Source organism: Vigna angularis, chromosome 9 (assembly GCF_016808095.1).
Source record: "Vigna angularis cultivar LongXiaoDou No.4 chromosome 9, ASM1680809v1, whole genome shotgun sequence".
NCBI classification, from domain to species: domain Eukaryota; kingdom Viridiplantae; phylum Streptophyta; class Magnoliopsida; order Fabales; family Fabaceae; genus Vigna; species Vigna angularis.
This window is the reverse complement of record NC_068978.1, coordinates 21,273,696-21,288,043: the sequence shown is the minus strand read 5'-3', so window position 1 is coordinate 21,288,043 and position 14,348 is coordinate 21,273,696. Positions and strand designations below refer to the sequence as shown.

Here is a 14,348-nt window from a genome sequence, read left to right as displayed (position 1 = left end):
TTTTTAATCTTTCATACTGGTGTAAACTTGATGTTAGACATTGTATAAATGTGATGCACGTTGAAAAAAATGTTTGTTATAGTGTCATGAGAACTTTATTAAACATGAAAGGGAAGACCAACGACGAAATAAAAGCACGACAAGATTTGGCTGACATGGGAGTCCGTTCTGAGTTACATCCACTAACAATAGGAAGACGCATCTATCTGCCCTCAGCCTGTCACACTCTTTCTAAAAAAGAAAAACAAAGTTTTTGTAACTCTTTAAGAAGTGTGAAGGTTCCACAAGGTTATTCTTCAAATATTAGTAACCTTGTTTCTATGCAAGAGTTAAAGTTAGTTGGTTTAAAGTCTCACGATTGTCATGTATTGATGCAACAATTGTTACCAGTTGTTATTCGAGGCATATTACCTCCTTCTGTTAGAGGCATTCTGACACGTCTGAGTTTGTTCTTCAATGCCATTTGCAAGAAAGTTGTTGACCCTTGAGGTTTAGATGAATTGGAAAATGAATGAATAAGACTACTGTGTGAATTGGAGATGTAGTTTCCACCTTCTTTTTTTGATATCATGGTTCATTTGATTGTTCATCTAGTTAGAGAAATTCGAATATGTGGGCCAGTTTTCTTAAGGTGGATGTACCCTGTTGAAAGATACATAAAGATCTTAAAGGGATATGTCAAGAATCAGTATCGACCAAAAGCTTCAATCATAGAGCGGTACGTTGTAGAAGAAGCCATTGAATTTTGTTCAAGTTATATACCAAGTTGTGAACTAGTGGGTCTTCCTAAGAGCAGACATGAAGGAAAATGTGAAGGTAAAGGTGTTCGAGGTGTGAGAATTCAAAGTGTTAGTAGAAAAGAAGTTTATCAATCTCATTTGTACATCTTAAATAATATTGTTGATGTGATTCCTTACATTTCTGAACATGTCAAAACCTTCTTACAATGAAATAAAGGCATCATACCCAAGAATGAGTGAAAAATGGCATCTTAATGAACATGTCAAAACCTTCTTACAATGGTTTAAGAAAAAATTTTATGTGACTCCAGATGTTTCTGAAAGTCTATTGAGGCTATCTCGTGGGCCGAACACAGATGTCATTAGATATGGTGGGTACTATATAAACAATATTAGTTTTCAGACAAAGATAGAAGATGACAAAAATAGATTTCAAAATAGTGGGGTTACACTATAAGTTGAGGCTGCGTTTTTTTGCTAGTTCTAAAGACAAAAATCCAATCACAGCATCCATGATTTATTTTGGAATAATACAAGAAATATGGGAAGTTGATTATTTCAGTTTTAGAGTCCCAGTTTTCAAGTGTAAATGGGTTGATATAAATTCCAGTGTCATGGCAGATGACTTTGGTTTCACATTGGTAGACCTTAACAAGATGAATTACACTGATGAACCATTTATTATGGTTAGTCAAGCAAGACAAATATTCTACGTAAATGATCCAACAAGTAAAAAATGGTCAGTTGTTTTGGAAGGAAAAAACATGCATGGATATGATGATGAAGATTCTCTTAATATACTTAAGACAACATCTACTGCATCAAGACCTATTGAAGACAAGGTTGATGACGTAACCGATGACATCCACGCAATTCGAAGTGATCACAATGAAGGGATCTGGGAGAAAACAACATCTTAATAGGTTTTGCGATATTTTTTGTAGTGACTTTAAATGTTGTTTTATTCACCATATTTGATGTAGTACTAATGTTGTATATATTTTTCAGGTATGTCGACCTTAGGCTCAGGAGAAGGACAGACCGAACGTGGTCAATCTGTCACACGATTGCCAGATGTGACATCCGGACGCATTGATGGCAGGAGGAGACATGTTGACATTGACCCGAGATCAGGTGTTCCATCAAGGTCAAATGTTAATAGGTTTAGGAGTTATCTTGGTGTGTTAGCAAAAACCCATGTTTCTATCCTTCATTCATCTTGGGATGACGTCCTAGAGGTCAACAAGAACCTTTTATGACAAGATATTCAGGTATGTTTACTTAAAAGAAATTTGATATAATTTTATCTTTGATCTTATTATCTCATTAACATGTTCTTTGTTTTAAACAGCAAAATTATGATATTCCAAACACTGGTCATATTAGAAGGAAAGTGTTATCTCATGTAGCGATCATATGGAGGGATTTCAAGACAAGACTGACACGTCCATATGTCTTTGGAGACAGACAACATGAGAATCCATGTCAGCATTACGATTTCACTAAGGAGGAGTGGATGCAGTTTCGTGCATCTAGAGAGTCTGAGAATTGACAGGTTTTTTCTTACCATCTAGAGAGTCTTTAGTTAATGCATTTTATTATGATTTTACACTTATGAATATACATGGTTTCACAAGGTAAAAGGTTAGCCGCCCAAGAAAGGCAAAGCCTAAATGATTCACCACATGTGTTATCACGAGGTGGTTATGCGAAACTTCAGAAGAAGATGAGAAAGACTCGAGCGGAGGCCTTGGGACTTGAGTCCCTCGACCTAGCACCTGCACCTACTAGGAACGAGCTGTGGAAGGTTGCTCGGACTAAATCTGATGGGAACATGACATCTTCTTCAGCTGCCTTGATCTCATAAAGAATTGTAAGTTCACACCAAAGCATTGTTTGATTGTGTATTTATCATCGCATGTATTTTATGTAACAAATTTTTTTTATATGCAGGATGAGTTGGTTGAGCAGCAAACTCAAGCAACATTTGTTGGCCAAAGTAGGGACAACATTCTAACAATGGACATTGGAAAGCCCAAGCACCCAGGACGTGTACGTGGAGTTTTGGGGCGATTGGTCTTCGTGACTACTTTGGCCCTACACAAAAAAGCACTCAATCAATGAGCCAGGAGGCACTGAGGCAGATGGATCTTCAGTGGAAGGAAAGGCTCAACCAAAGCATGAGATCAATGGAGCAACGATTGATGGAGCGGCTACAAGAACAAAAAGAAATACAAAGAGCGCTTGAAGAGAAGTTGCATTTCATGACGCAGGACACCATGGGGTTGCCCACTGAAGCTCCCACAGCACCTCGGGTCAGCACTAGAGAATCATGCTCTGCTGTAGACCCTACTGAGTATAATGGTCAGTATGAGCTATTGATTGATGGGGAACCCCACGCATTGTGGCTGTCGGACTAGTACTAAAGGAAGGACAGATTAGGCATGGTGTTCCCCTATTCCCCCACCACGTGCATGTGACGATTAACGAGGTTCGGGATCCCCAGGCTCAGGTGCCTGTACCCACTTCAGAAATTCATTTTGTGGGGGAGGCCATAGGAACATTTATAGTCTGGCCTAGAACATTGATCATGTCACACATTGGTACACCACAGGTATAATATTTTTATTATCAGTTCATACGTTCACATAAGCAGCTGATGCATGAGCCAATCATAAATGAAGATGATGAGATGGCTGAAGCGAAGGATGATCCTCTATCAAAGCTCATGACAAGATTACCCAGGTTGAAGAGAGGAGCAGTAGAAATATACTGGGATTTGAAAGTATATGGGTCAGCTAGTTCAAGTTTTATATCCAAAGGTTGTAAGTCATTTATAGTTCTAATTCATTTTCTATGTTATTGAATTATCTAAATTCTTGACTATTTAGTTTGTCATTTTAGTGTAACAAGCAGCTAGATTCATGGGAATGTGGCTTCTATGTCATGTCTTGGATTAAGACCATCATTCGAGTTGCCATTACAGATGAGTGGAATGAGGTAATGATGTTTACCTTTAATACATTACAAATCAAATTCATCTTTCAATATATATGAAAACATAATGAATCTTTCTTCATTTTGCAGCGCTTCAAGAGCACATCTCCTTTATCAGAGGACACAATTAGGCAGATAAGACAGGAGTGGACAGCTTATCTTCTGCAAAGATGGAGCTAGGAAGACTTTTATTTCTTGTTGAACATTAATTACATTTAGTTTAAGTTTATATTTTGATAGTTTCAGTTTTGGATTGTGTTTTGGATTAATTAGAACTTTGTTTATTTGGAACACACACACACACACACATATATATATATATATATATATATATATATATATATATATATATGATAGTATATTGTACTAGGCAATTTTCTGTTTTTCAGGTGTGGTTTTATTGCAAAAATAAAAAAGAAAATTAAAAAAAAAACACCTAGTAGACGTCGGTTATGGTAAGACCCGACGTCTACAGACGTCTGTCAGTGCACATTTCGACGTCCAATGGATCATAGTGGTTAAAGACGTTTTCAGGGGGCTTAGACGTCGGACCATATAGGTCAGACGTGTATGTAGATGTCCAACCATACAGGTCAGACGTCTATATAGACGTCTGACATGTATGGTCGGATATCTATATAGATGTCTGACCTATAGGGTCTGACGTCTATATAGACATCTCATTAACGTCACCCATATAAAAGTCAGACAAAGATCAGACGTTAAAAGCCCAAAATAATAGACGTCTAAAGCTCTTTCTGCATTAATGATATCATACCTACACATTAGTGTCCAAACTACTCTTGTAAAACAGTAAGCACGAAAATCTCTTCTAAGAAAGAAAAAAGTTTTACAAAGATGATTTATTATAAACATCGTCTGTGAGCTTATGCAGTACTTAAGGATAATCTCTCAAACTTTGAAATTGTGAAATATAAAATTATAATATTATAAAATTACAAAGATTATATAATCAAAAAGTAGATAATTTCTCATGAAATTATGAAATATACAAATATAAACATAAGATTATAAAATTATAAAGTTAAAAAATTATAAATTGTGAAATTATGAAAATTTTAAATTATGATATTATGAAAATATAAAAATATAAAAATATAAAATTATCAAATTATAATTTTTTTAAGTCTTTTTATTTTTATAATTTTATAATTTTTATAATTTTATATTACATAATTTAATGTTACATAATTTATATTTTATAATTTTATAATGTTAATTAAATAAAATATAATTTTCGTTACCATGGTATTTTATAACAAAATATATTGACAATATTTAATTAGAATGACAAATGATTTTCAAGTCACATAATTAAAAAAATTATTTAAATTGTAAAAAAAATTAAATTTAAAGATTTAATATATCACAAAAATTTATTAAAGACTCAATTAAGAGTTCTTTAAATTTGTCTTAGATTCAAAATATAATTAAACCTAATTAAGAGTGTGTTTTCAGAATCCATAAGTCGGTATAAGGTTCTCTCCATTTAAGAGTTCATCTAATGAAGCTCATTCTTAAGAAAAATAATCAAAAGGGTTTAAAATTCTTGAAATAAAGCATGTGACTGCGGTGGAAAGCCATAAGGGGAACAACTGATTTGCAAGAACAGTAGCCCAATTTCAATGTTGTCAAAAGAATGGCTTACACACTTTTTTTTCAAAAGAAATTGAATCCACACAATGTGTCTAGGAAAAAACGGTCAATCCACTCTTGCAATAAAATCAAACAACAATTAATTTTTGTTCATTTCCTTGTCTCTTGTCTTTTCCTCTGTTGTTGGTAAGGTTCCTTTGACAAGTTCACAACTGGGACCAATGGGCCTTTGAGAAGAAATGGGATTCATTTAATAGAAATCGTATCATCATTCACTATATTTTCATGCATTGGGATTTTTACAATAATAGGAGAACCCTACAACAATTTCTTTTTTCTCTTTCACAAAAGGTGTCTCGCACTTATTAATGGACTTAATCTTCTCCAAGTTATGAAAGATAAAGAAGAACAAACCCTTTCCAACTTAGTTTCCTCTCTTTACAAGAGTGGAGAATCAAATTCTAACCATTTACTTAATGGAGAACAACCTTTTATTATTATCTAAACCTAACTTAATCAAATTTTGATTTAAAATAAAACGAGACACACAAAAATGAAACATATATATATATATATATATATATATATATATATATATATATATATATATAAAGAGAGAGAATAATATGAAAAAGATCCATAAATTCAATGTCTCTAGATTTTGGGTTAAAAGTGATACCAATCTCTTATGTGGATTGGATTTATGTCACATATATATAATTTTTCTTCAAGTATCCCCTCAAAAGAAAGAAAATAAATACTCGTATGTAATATCAGAGTTAATGGTTAGTCCAAGTCCCACATTGCTAAAAATGACAAAATTAAATTATATACGAGAAAAAAGATCCACAAACTCAATGTCTCCAAGTTTTAGATTAAAAGTTTTGTTAATTCCTTATGTAGGTTGTACTCAAGTCACATATATATAACCTCTCTCTAATAAAGCTAAAAAAATGGTAAAAATCCATCAATATACGTGTGTGTTATACTAAAATTTAAATATCAAAGAATAATGAAACTTGTCATGTTTTTCCATAACAAGGTCTTTGATCTTATAAGGACATTATAATTGGTTATAATTAAAATTGTAAAGACCTAGAAAATGACATTTTAAGATAGATAGTGGTTTAAAATAGTGAGACTCAATTATTTTTGTAATATTAGAAGGTTTTAGTATAAATAGTTGTGTTATAAACGAGTTTCATCATTTTAAAACACACTCTCTCAAGAAACTACTTTTCTATAGTTCTCTAACTTCTCTCTAGGAGTTCTTCCTCTCTGATTACTTGTTTGAAGATTTGAGGTTGTTGGAGTGATCCTCATGGCGAGCTCTTCAACTTGAACTAATTATTTTCTCTATTCGCGTAAGTTAGTTTTCTGTCACTTTTCTGTCGTTCTAATCTATTTTTCTTTACATGCAGTCTTCTTTTTATTGTATGTGTCATTTAAGTCATCAATATGAGTCTTTGTTGGTTAGTGATCATAGTGGTATGTTTTGATTGTTTTTCTGATATTTCTATATGTAGATAGAGTGTTATGTGAACTTGGACATGTATGTTGTTTTAGAACTTATTGGGTAGTTTTACCATGTAAGGAAAGTTAGTTTATTATTTTAGTTGTGCCTATATGTTGATATTTACATTACATGTGGATGGTATGACAAATATGATGTATAAATTGTTGTTAAATATGTGTAAACTATTGTAGAGAAGAAGATTGGTGTTGAATGAGTGTTGTTGTATGTGTTTGTGAAAAGAATAAATTGTGGTTTGACATGAAAATTGAATGAGAAGATTCTAAATTGAGAAATTGTTTTGATTGGTATTAATTAAAGACTTGTTTATAGTTTTTTGAATCAAAGAAAGAAGTAGATGTACCAATTATAGTTTATTGATCAAGCTAGATTCTTCCTATTCATTTTCTAGTTTTTTATATAGCGTTAAGTAATGGCCAGGAGATTCTTCACACATTTGATGGAGCAGCAAGGAAGAAGGTCATTATAAAGGAAGCATAAGACACAATGTTAAAGAAAAAAAATAGATGGTGACAATGGATTAATACTTTGATCATAGGAGTTTTCTTTCCATTTAGGTTTTAATTTCAACAATATTTTGATTCTAGGGTTTGTTGTCAGATTTCAGGTTTTAACTCCAATTTATGAGAAAGACTATTTTGAACAATTTTGTTCCTCCATGCACCTCATGCTAAGTGGTGATTACGGTTCATCTTAGGATATATGATTTAAGAAAAAAAGAATGTAGGATTAGTGGTGAGTTGCAAGAATATTTGTAATTAGTGGTGATAAAGTCATGAAAAGCAATGGAGGAACAATTAGAAATAAGTTTAGAGAAAAAGTCAAATATGAAAAGCGTAAGATAATAAGGTAGATATCAAATAAGATAGTAATGCATAATGGACTCACTTATAATAATGATCCTCCTTAGCATTCATATTAATATGTTAGAAAGTTAATATTTCAAATGGTGACACTTAATTGTTCTATTTTATGTCTCCCTATGATACTTTTTAAGGCGTTTAATATATTTGGTTAAAAATTAAATTTTTATGTATGCATGTTCACAAAGCTTCGATTCTTTAACTGTATGAAAAAAGACTTTATTATTAGAAGAAGTAAAACTCATTTTGGTAATATTATTCTTATTGTTATCTTATTAGTGTTATGAGTATTAGATAGACATATCTTATTTTCATATATACTATTACATTTATATATTAATATTTCTTAGAGCAAAATTGTAATTTAACCAAATATTCAATAAAATTCTACATTTTTGTGGTAATTTGGTGGCTGCATACTCTGATAGAGAGATTATGATAGGGTTAAGATATGAATGGTGGAAATTGTTCAAATACAACTATGTTTGGGCTGTGAGGCTGTGGCCCCATGTCTTCCACACCAGCATGTAGCATTTGGGGAAGTTGGCTATTCTGAACCATACTTTTTATATTATTGCCCACTAGCAATTAAAATTAACACATGAACACTGAACTTTCTCAGAAAAGAGACCCACCATCTGGCTTCTGTGGCTCGCAGCTATCACATTCTGAATAATCAAAACGTGAAAAATGTACCTTAGTAGAAAATTATTCACTTTAGTTTTAGGATTTCAAGACACTTAGCTCAATTGGGCCTGTTTTTAAAAAGACAAAAAAATGGGACATTTCGTTTAGTCCTTTACAAAAAATTAGTAGCTATTTTATCTTACATATCCACACATTTCATATTTTACCTTCAATTTTCAAAAATAACTTTATAGATTACATTTCTTTTATCAGATTTCAAAATTCGTATAAAAGATTTCTTTTCATCAAATTCAAAAATCTGATGAAAGATTTTTCAAAAATATCATCAAATTTCGAAATTTGATAAAGAAATATAAAAAATTATTCATCAAATTTCGAAATACAATGAAGAAAATAAAAAAAATTTATCAAATTTTAAAATTCGATAAAAGAGTGAAAAATCTTTCATCGAATTTCAAAATTTGATAAAAAAATAAAAAATCTTTTATCAGATTTCAAAAATGAAAAAAAAATCTTTCATCGGATTTATGAAACACAAAAAGTAAGATATAGGGTTTTTTGAATTATAGAAGACCGTTTTAAAATTTAAAAAAATTTTGGAAATGCAAGATGAAATGATTGGAAATGCACAGTGAAACAGCCAAAATTAGTGCATCATCTTTCATTTAGAAATCCAAAATTTTTATTTTGAAACATCCTGCTCAGAATGAAAATGAATGCTAGACTTTTTTTCTTTTTCAGGACATGTGTGGCTTTCTTATTTACTTTCACTGTGGAGTACTATAAGTGTTTTTCATTGATGGTAATGTTATGATTGGAAGTATTTCCAATAGTGAAACTAGGAGCCAGTTTGATTCTTTCACTACTTAACTTTTCAAAACTCTTAACAATTTCACTTTACTTCACAATTAACTTCTCATTCTAAATCTATTAAATTTTGATGTCTTGATCAAAATAAATGTTTTGAAAATCAAGAAACAAACAATTAAAAAATGTTCTCTCATTTCTTTGTCTTCATCTCGTTTAATCTCTTTCAGTTTCAGAGACTTTTGCCCCCATACAATTCTCAAACTCAACTTTATTAAAATATCACATATATATAATTGGACCAAAATAAAAGAACCTTGAATAAGGGACATTACAATATGACATGATTTGAGACACTATCTAAAGAAATATCAACAACCACTAAATGAAGAGGAATACAAAAGGAAGGCAATAAGCAAAAGTGACGTCTGTTGATACAATTCTATTCAATTATCATTCATCATTGGTGTTTGAGTTTGAGCAAAAAATATTAATTAAATCGATGAAGACAGCACACCCTTCATCAAGAATTTGCAATTTACAGATTCCTTGTTCTTCAAGGAGAACACCTAACACATGCACCCTGATCATGCTTAAAACCATGCAGTCACAATCAAATCAGTCATGCATTCATTCATTCCCTCATCAGAAATTCAACTAGACTCACAGAGAGCATAAGCTCAGAAAAAATCTTCAGAGTTCAGAAATTGTGTCATATGCAGCAACATATTATGTGGCCTCTCTCTGTCTTCAAGAGGGAAAAATGGAAGTTTCACTGTGATGTGGATGAGTTACTAATTGTAGGATCTGTTTGATAGTACACAATATCCCCAGTGTCACTGACAAAATGGTCTTTCTTCATGCTTGTTAGCAATTCTCCAATGAGGTAAAATGGAAGAGGGCTGGACTTCTTTGGCTCCCGGTAATATTGACCAAGAACTGGTTTAGCTGCCTCAGTCTATAATGGAACAAAGACAAATTCCAAAGAGTATGCAGTTAGTATAAAATTACCATTCCTTTAATTCATCAAAAGAAGTGCAGCAGAGGGACACTCACTGCTTCTATTAAGTGATAGTGTGGTATTTGAGGGAAAAGGTGATGAATGACATGGGTTCCAATGTCATGGTGAATGTTATTAATCCATCCATAGTCACGATCAATAGTTGTAAGGCCACCCCTAAGGTAGCTCCATTCCTGTTCAACACAGTGAAGAATGAAGCTAAGAAGAAAGATTGAATTTAAGTCACTTCCAATTCCAAGTCATCACAAACATTGAAGAAGCAAGCTGAAGAAGACTATACTATAACTCTATAATCTTTTTAGTTTATCTATGAACAAAACATAGACACAACTTCTTATGTGTTTTTGGTGTTCTTAAATCAAAATTAGAGGTTTCCAACTTGGAATCCTGTGGTAACCTTTGATGCAAACATATACTATGTAGATGAACAAGGTAAAATTTCAACTTTAACTGGATAGCATACCAGAATCAAAATACATAAGGAACTATTACATCTAAGTCTTGTCCTTGATTCTAAAAAAGGTGAAATAAATGACCAAGTTGATCAAACATTTTCTTGAAAATGAAAGAAAAAGGAAAGAAATGATACCTCTCCACGATACCAAGGTAATTTGTCTTCGTGGCCATGGTGATGCAAATAAGTGACCAAATCCAACCACATAACAAAAAGCTGCAATTATAGAAGTCAAATTAGGATTTGGTTGTTAGTCAGAAAGAAAGACTTGTTCTGAATGAAGTTTCTAGTTCATAGTTAAGAAAAAGATAAGGAATTTACCACATAGGGAATGCCATAAAGCTTAAGCAATTGAACTGGACCCATCACAAATCCCAAACCTACAAGCAAGGCAGCCATAGCTGTCCAACAAATTGTTGAAGTGATAATATCTTTTCTCTCACTTGGGACAAACAAATCACTGTTTGGATCAAAATGAGAACCAGTCTTCCCAGGACTCCTATTCCACTGAATTGAAAGATCATAACAAAGGTGAATTCCCACACAAGAACCACTAACAATAAAGGTTTAAAGTTATGCTGAAACTGTTAGGTACTGCAACTTACAAGGTAGATGGGATACGCAAGCAATGGAAAAGGTACTTTAAATCTTAAAGTACGGGTTACATTGTCCATGCTGTTGAAAATTTTCTCTGGCAACTGCAAGATTGACATTGAATATTTTGACTTAGACCCTTTAATATAAACTATTGGAGCCAAAAGCAGATTTCCCATAAGAACCCCCAACAAAGATGATCATCTTACCGGGTGCCAGGATTCATCATTTTCAACATGGCCATGATTTTGGTGATGTGTTCTATGACTGATTCTCCTGTATAATTCATGAAACTATCAGTTTCAAAACATAGGCTTAAAATGATGCATTTTAGGATATAAGCAAACAACAAAAGATAAAAAGGGGACTAGAAGAACAGCTCATCAAGCATACCATCCATGATATGGAACTAGAATTGATGAATGCAGCAAGTGCCCAGCAACACTGTTCAGCTTGGGATTGTTTGAAAAGCTTCCGTGACCACTGAAAGATCCAAAACACCAACCATGGTTATTACAACAAGCTTCTAAAATCCAACTATGCCACCCCAAAAAGGCCAATCAACAATTAAATCTAGATCTGCATTAGTAAAACAAAAATGGAGATATCAACACGAAATTGCTATTACCAATCATGACCAAGAACAAAGAGGGCCCAGAACATGGTTCCCTGAGCAGCCCAGTAGAGAGGCCAAACTATCCAGTTGTTGAGATAAGCTGCAGCAGCAGCCAACCCAAAAACCACAATGACATCCCTCACTACATAACTCATGGACTTCCAAGGGTGCTTCACCCAGCAGTGTTTGGGAATGGCAGCTCTGATATCTGCCAATTTGAAGGGTGGTGGTGCACTAGGGTCAAATTCAGGTAATTCCTCTCCAACCCCATTAACGCCATTGACACTTTCTTCTTCTCCCTCGCTGGTGGCAACCTTCAGTGGTGCACTCACTCCCAATTCCCACCTTCTCTCCCTGTAGTTGCAACTTGTAAACCCTCTTGGTTGGACCTTCAGATCTGCCACTCCCTTATTTGTGCTAAAAAATCGAAACTTTGAAGGCTTTTGGCACACAATAGGCCTTGTTGGCCGTGGAAATACAGGAGGAAGAGGCCTTAAACCACATTCTGATAAAACCCAAGTTGCCATTGGAGAAAAGGAGGAAGCTTTGGTTGGTTTTTGGGTCTGTGGCTGATTAGTTCCTTACCACTTCATAATCCCTGAGGATAGAAAGGTAAAGTTATAAGGGAGAGAGAGAGAGAGATGTGTGAACCAAAATATATGCATGCAACTGAATCTACAACTCTAACAAACAAAACACAAATTTGAGAAAAACAAAACACTTGTGTGCTTCAACAAGAGCCTCACATTTGTGCTTTAACTTTCTCTCTCCTAGGTTTCTCCCTGTTCTATCCCCTCCCCCACCTCCTTCACAAATCTGAGAGGGGAAAGGTCTTGGCTTTAACAAAAGGGTATCGAAAGGCAAAGATGCAAATGGTGGGGTTCTGGTTTATGTAATTACCTTAAGAGATTATTCTTATCTCAAATATAATGCTGTTGTTTTAGGAATTTGGACATGTTTTCTCTCTAGTGATCACTTTTAGATTCCACGTTCTTATGTTGGGTTCACATTCTTCAGTGGAAAGAAATTCCAATAACTCTTCCTTGCCTTTCCGTTCGGATTTTGACCCCCTTTGGTGCAATTTGGGAAGTGGAGACTCCTATTTTCTTGCCTTTGCTTTTGGTGGATTCTTATTACGCATCACTGTATCCAACACCAGATAATAGTGAAGAAATAACAGAAAGATTTTTGAAATTTTGATGAGAAAACATATTGATATCATTAAATTAATTAAATGAGTGAATTGCATAATTAGTCTTTCAGCCTTATCATAGAAAACTTGAATATGAACCCCTCAAATACTAAATGATACCTAAATAAAGAGAAAAAAGATATAAATATTTTAAGTGATATTAATGGAAACAATGATAAAAATTTCAACTCCGCTCTTTTCTAATGTAGGTGAAGAATCAAAATTTCAACTATGTATATATCTTTTTACTCAAAACAAAAGGTAATGATAAAATTATACAGAACCTACAAAACAAAAATCCATAGAGGTAATTTCATAATTTCACAATCATAAAAAGTTTCTTATACCCTCATTCTTTTTTTTTTTACATTATCTAAACATATTGATATTAAAATTATTATTTTACAATTTTAATAAATTTACAAACTTAATAAAATAGTTTCTTATCTATAAGAAACTGTTATTTAGAAAAGGCTAACAACTAAATGATTAATTTCAAAATAATACTAATAATATGTATTTTATAAAATATATTAGCATTTTTATACTAAAATTCTATCTTTTATTTATTTATATATATATATATATATATATATATATATATATAGTTGTTATTAGATATTAATATTGTTAGTTATTATTTTTTAAATTGTTTGCTTTAAAAATAATATCATTAGTTATGTGTAATTAAATAAGATTTTCGTTCTTTCTTTCTTTATTAGATATTAAATATATTTTATTTTTATCGTGATACTAAAAGATAATGTTATATGCATCATTACTAACATAAATATTGATACTTTTTGAAATTGTTTCTTTTAGTTATTGTTTTGAAATTTAAACTAAATAAATGAATTTTGTAATTAGTAATCCACATTTTAGTATAACAATGAAAATAATAACTACTAATATTTATCTTAGCAACAATGTATATAACAATATCTTTTAGTATAACAATGAAATTTTTAAAGAATAAAGAAAAAAAATCTTTTTTAATTACTCATAACTATTTTTTTTTCCTGATATTATTTTCTAAAATAAACAATTACAAAAATAATAAGTATCAATATTTATCTTAACATTATCTTTTAATATAACAATGAAAATCCATTTAATATTTATAGGAGAAAGAAAAAGAATCTTATTCAATTATACATAATTAATGATATTATTATATTTTTCACAAAATATTAGAATAAAATGAAAATATATTTTATAAAATATTTATTATTATTATTATTATTATTATTATTATTATTATTATG

The 14,348-nt window shown here is 32.0% G+C and overlaps 1 protein-coding gene across 3 annotated transcripts; it reads right to left on the bottom strand.

Annotated features, from left to right (window-relative positions):
* Window positions 1–9,637: 9,637 nt before the first annotated feature.
* Window positions 9,638–13,005, bottom strand: LOC108347618 (omega-3 fatty acid desaturase, chloroplastic). 3 transcript variants are annotated; one of them, XM_017586993.2, is made up of 9 exons: window positions 12,792–13,005; window positions 11,904–12,489; window positions 11,669–11,758; window positions 11,485–11,551; window positions 11,287–11,379; window positions 11,003–11,188; window positions 10,817–10,897; window positions 10,263–10,400; window positions 9,638–10,164 (listed from the first exon to the last, which is right to left on the bottom strand). In XM_017586993.2, the coding sequence occupies exons 2-9, from the start codon at window positions 12,416–12,418 to the stop codon at window positions 9,979–9,981; spliced, it is 1,356 nt and encodes a 451-aa protein (XP_017442482.2). In that variant the 5' UTR covers window positions 12,419–12,489; window positions 12,792–13,005; the 3' UTR covers window positions 9,638–9,978. The 3 variants fall into 3 exon arrangements, with proteins under 3 accessions (XP_017442482.2, XP_017442483.2, XP_017442481.2); XM_017586994.2 differs by lacking the exon at window positions 12,792–13,005 and adding an exon at window positions 12,638–12,772; XM_017586992.2 differs by lacking the exon at window positions 12,792–13,005 and having other exon boundaries at window positions 11,904–12,750.
* Window positions 13,006–14,348: the final 1,343 nt, after the last annotated feature.

Coding starts and splice junctions, on each gene's coding strand:
- LOC108347618 (XM_017586993.2), bottom strand. CDS start 12,418: ATGGCAACTTGGGTTTTATCAGAATGTGGTTTAAGGCCTCTTCCTCCT. Junction 11,759..11,903: donor TTTGTTCTTGGTCATGATTG/GTAATAGCAATT, acceptor TGGATCTTTCAG/TGGTCACGGAAGCTTTTCAA. Junction 11,552..11,668: donor CTAGTTCCATATCATGGATG/GTATGCTTGATG, acceptor TGAATTATACAG/GAGAATCAGTCATAGAACAC.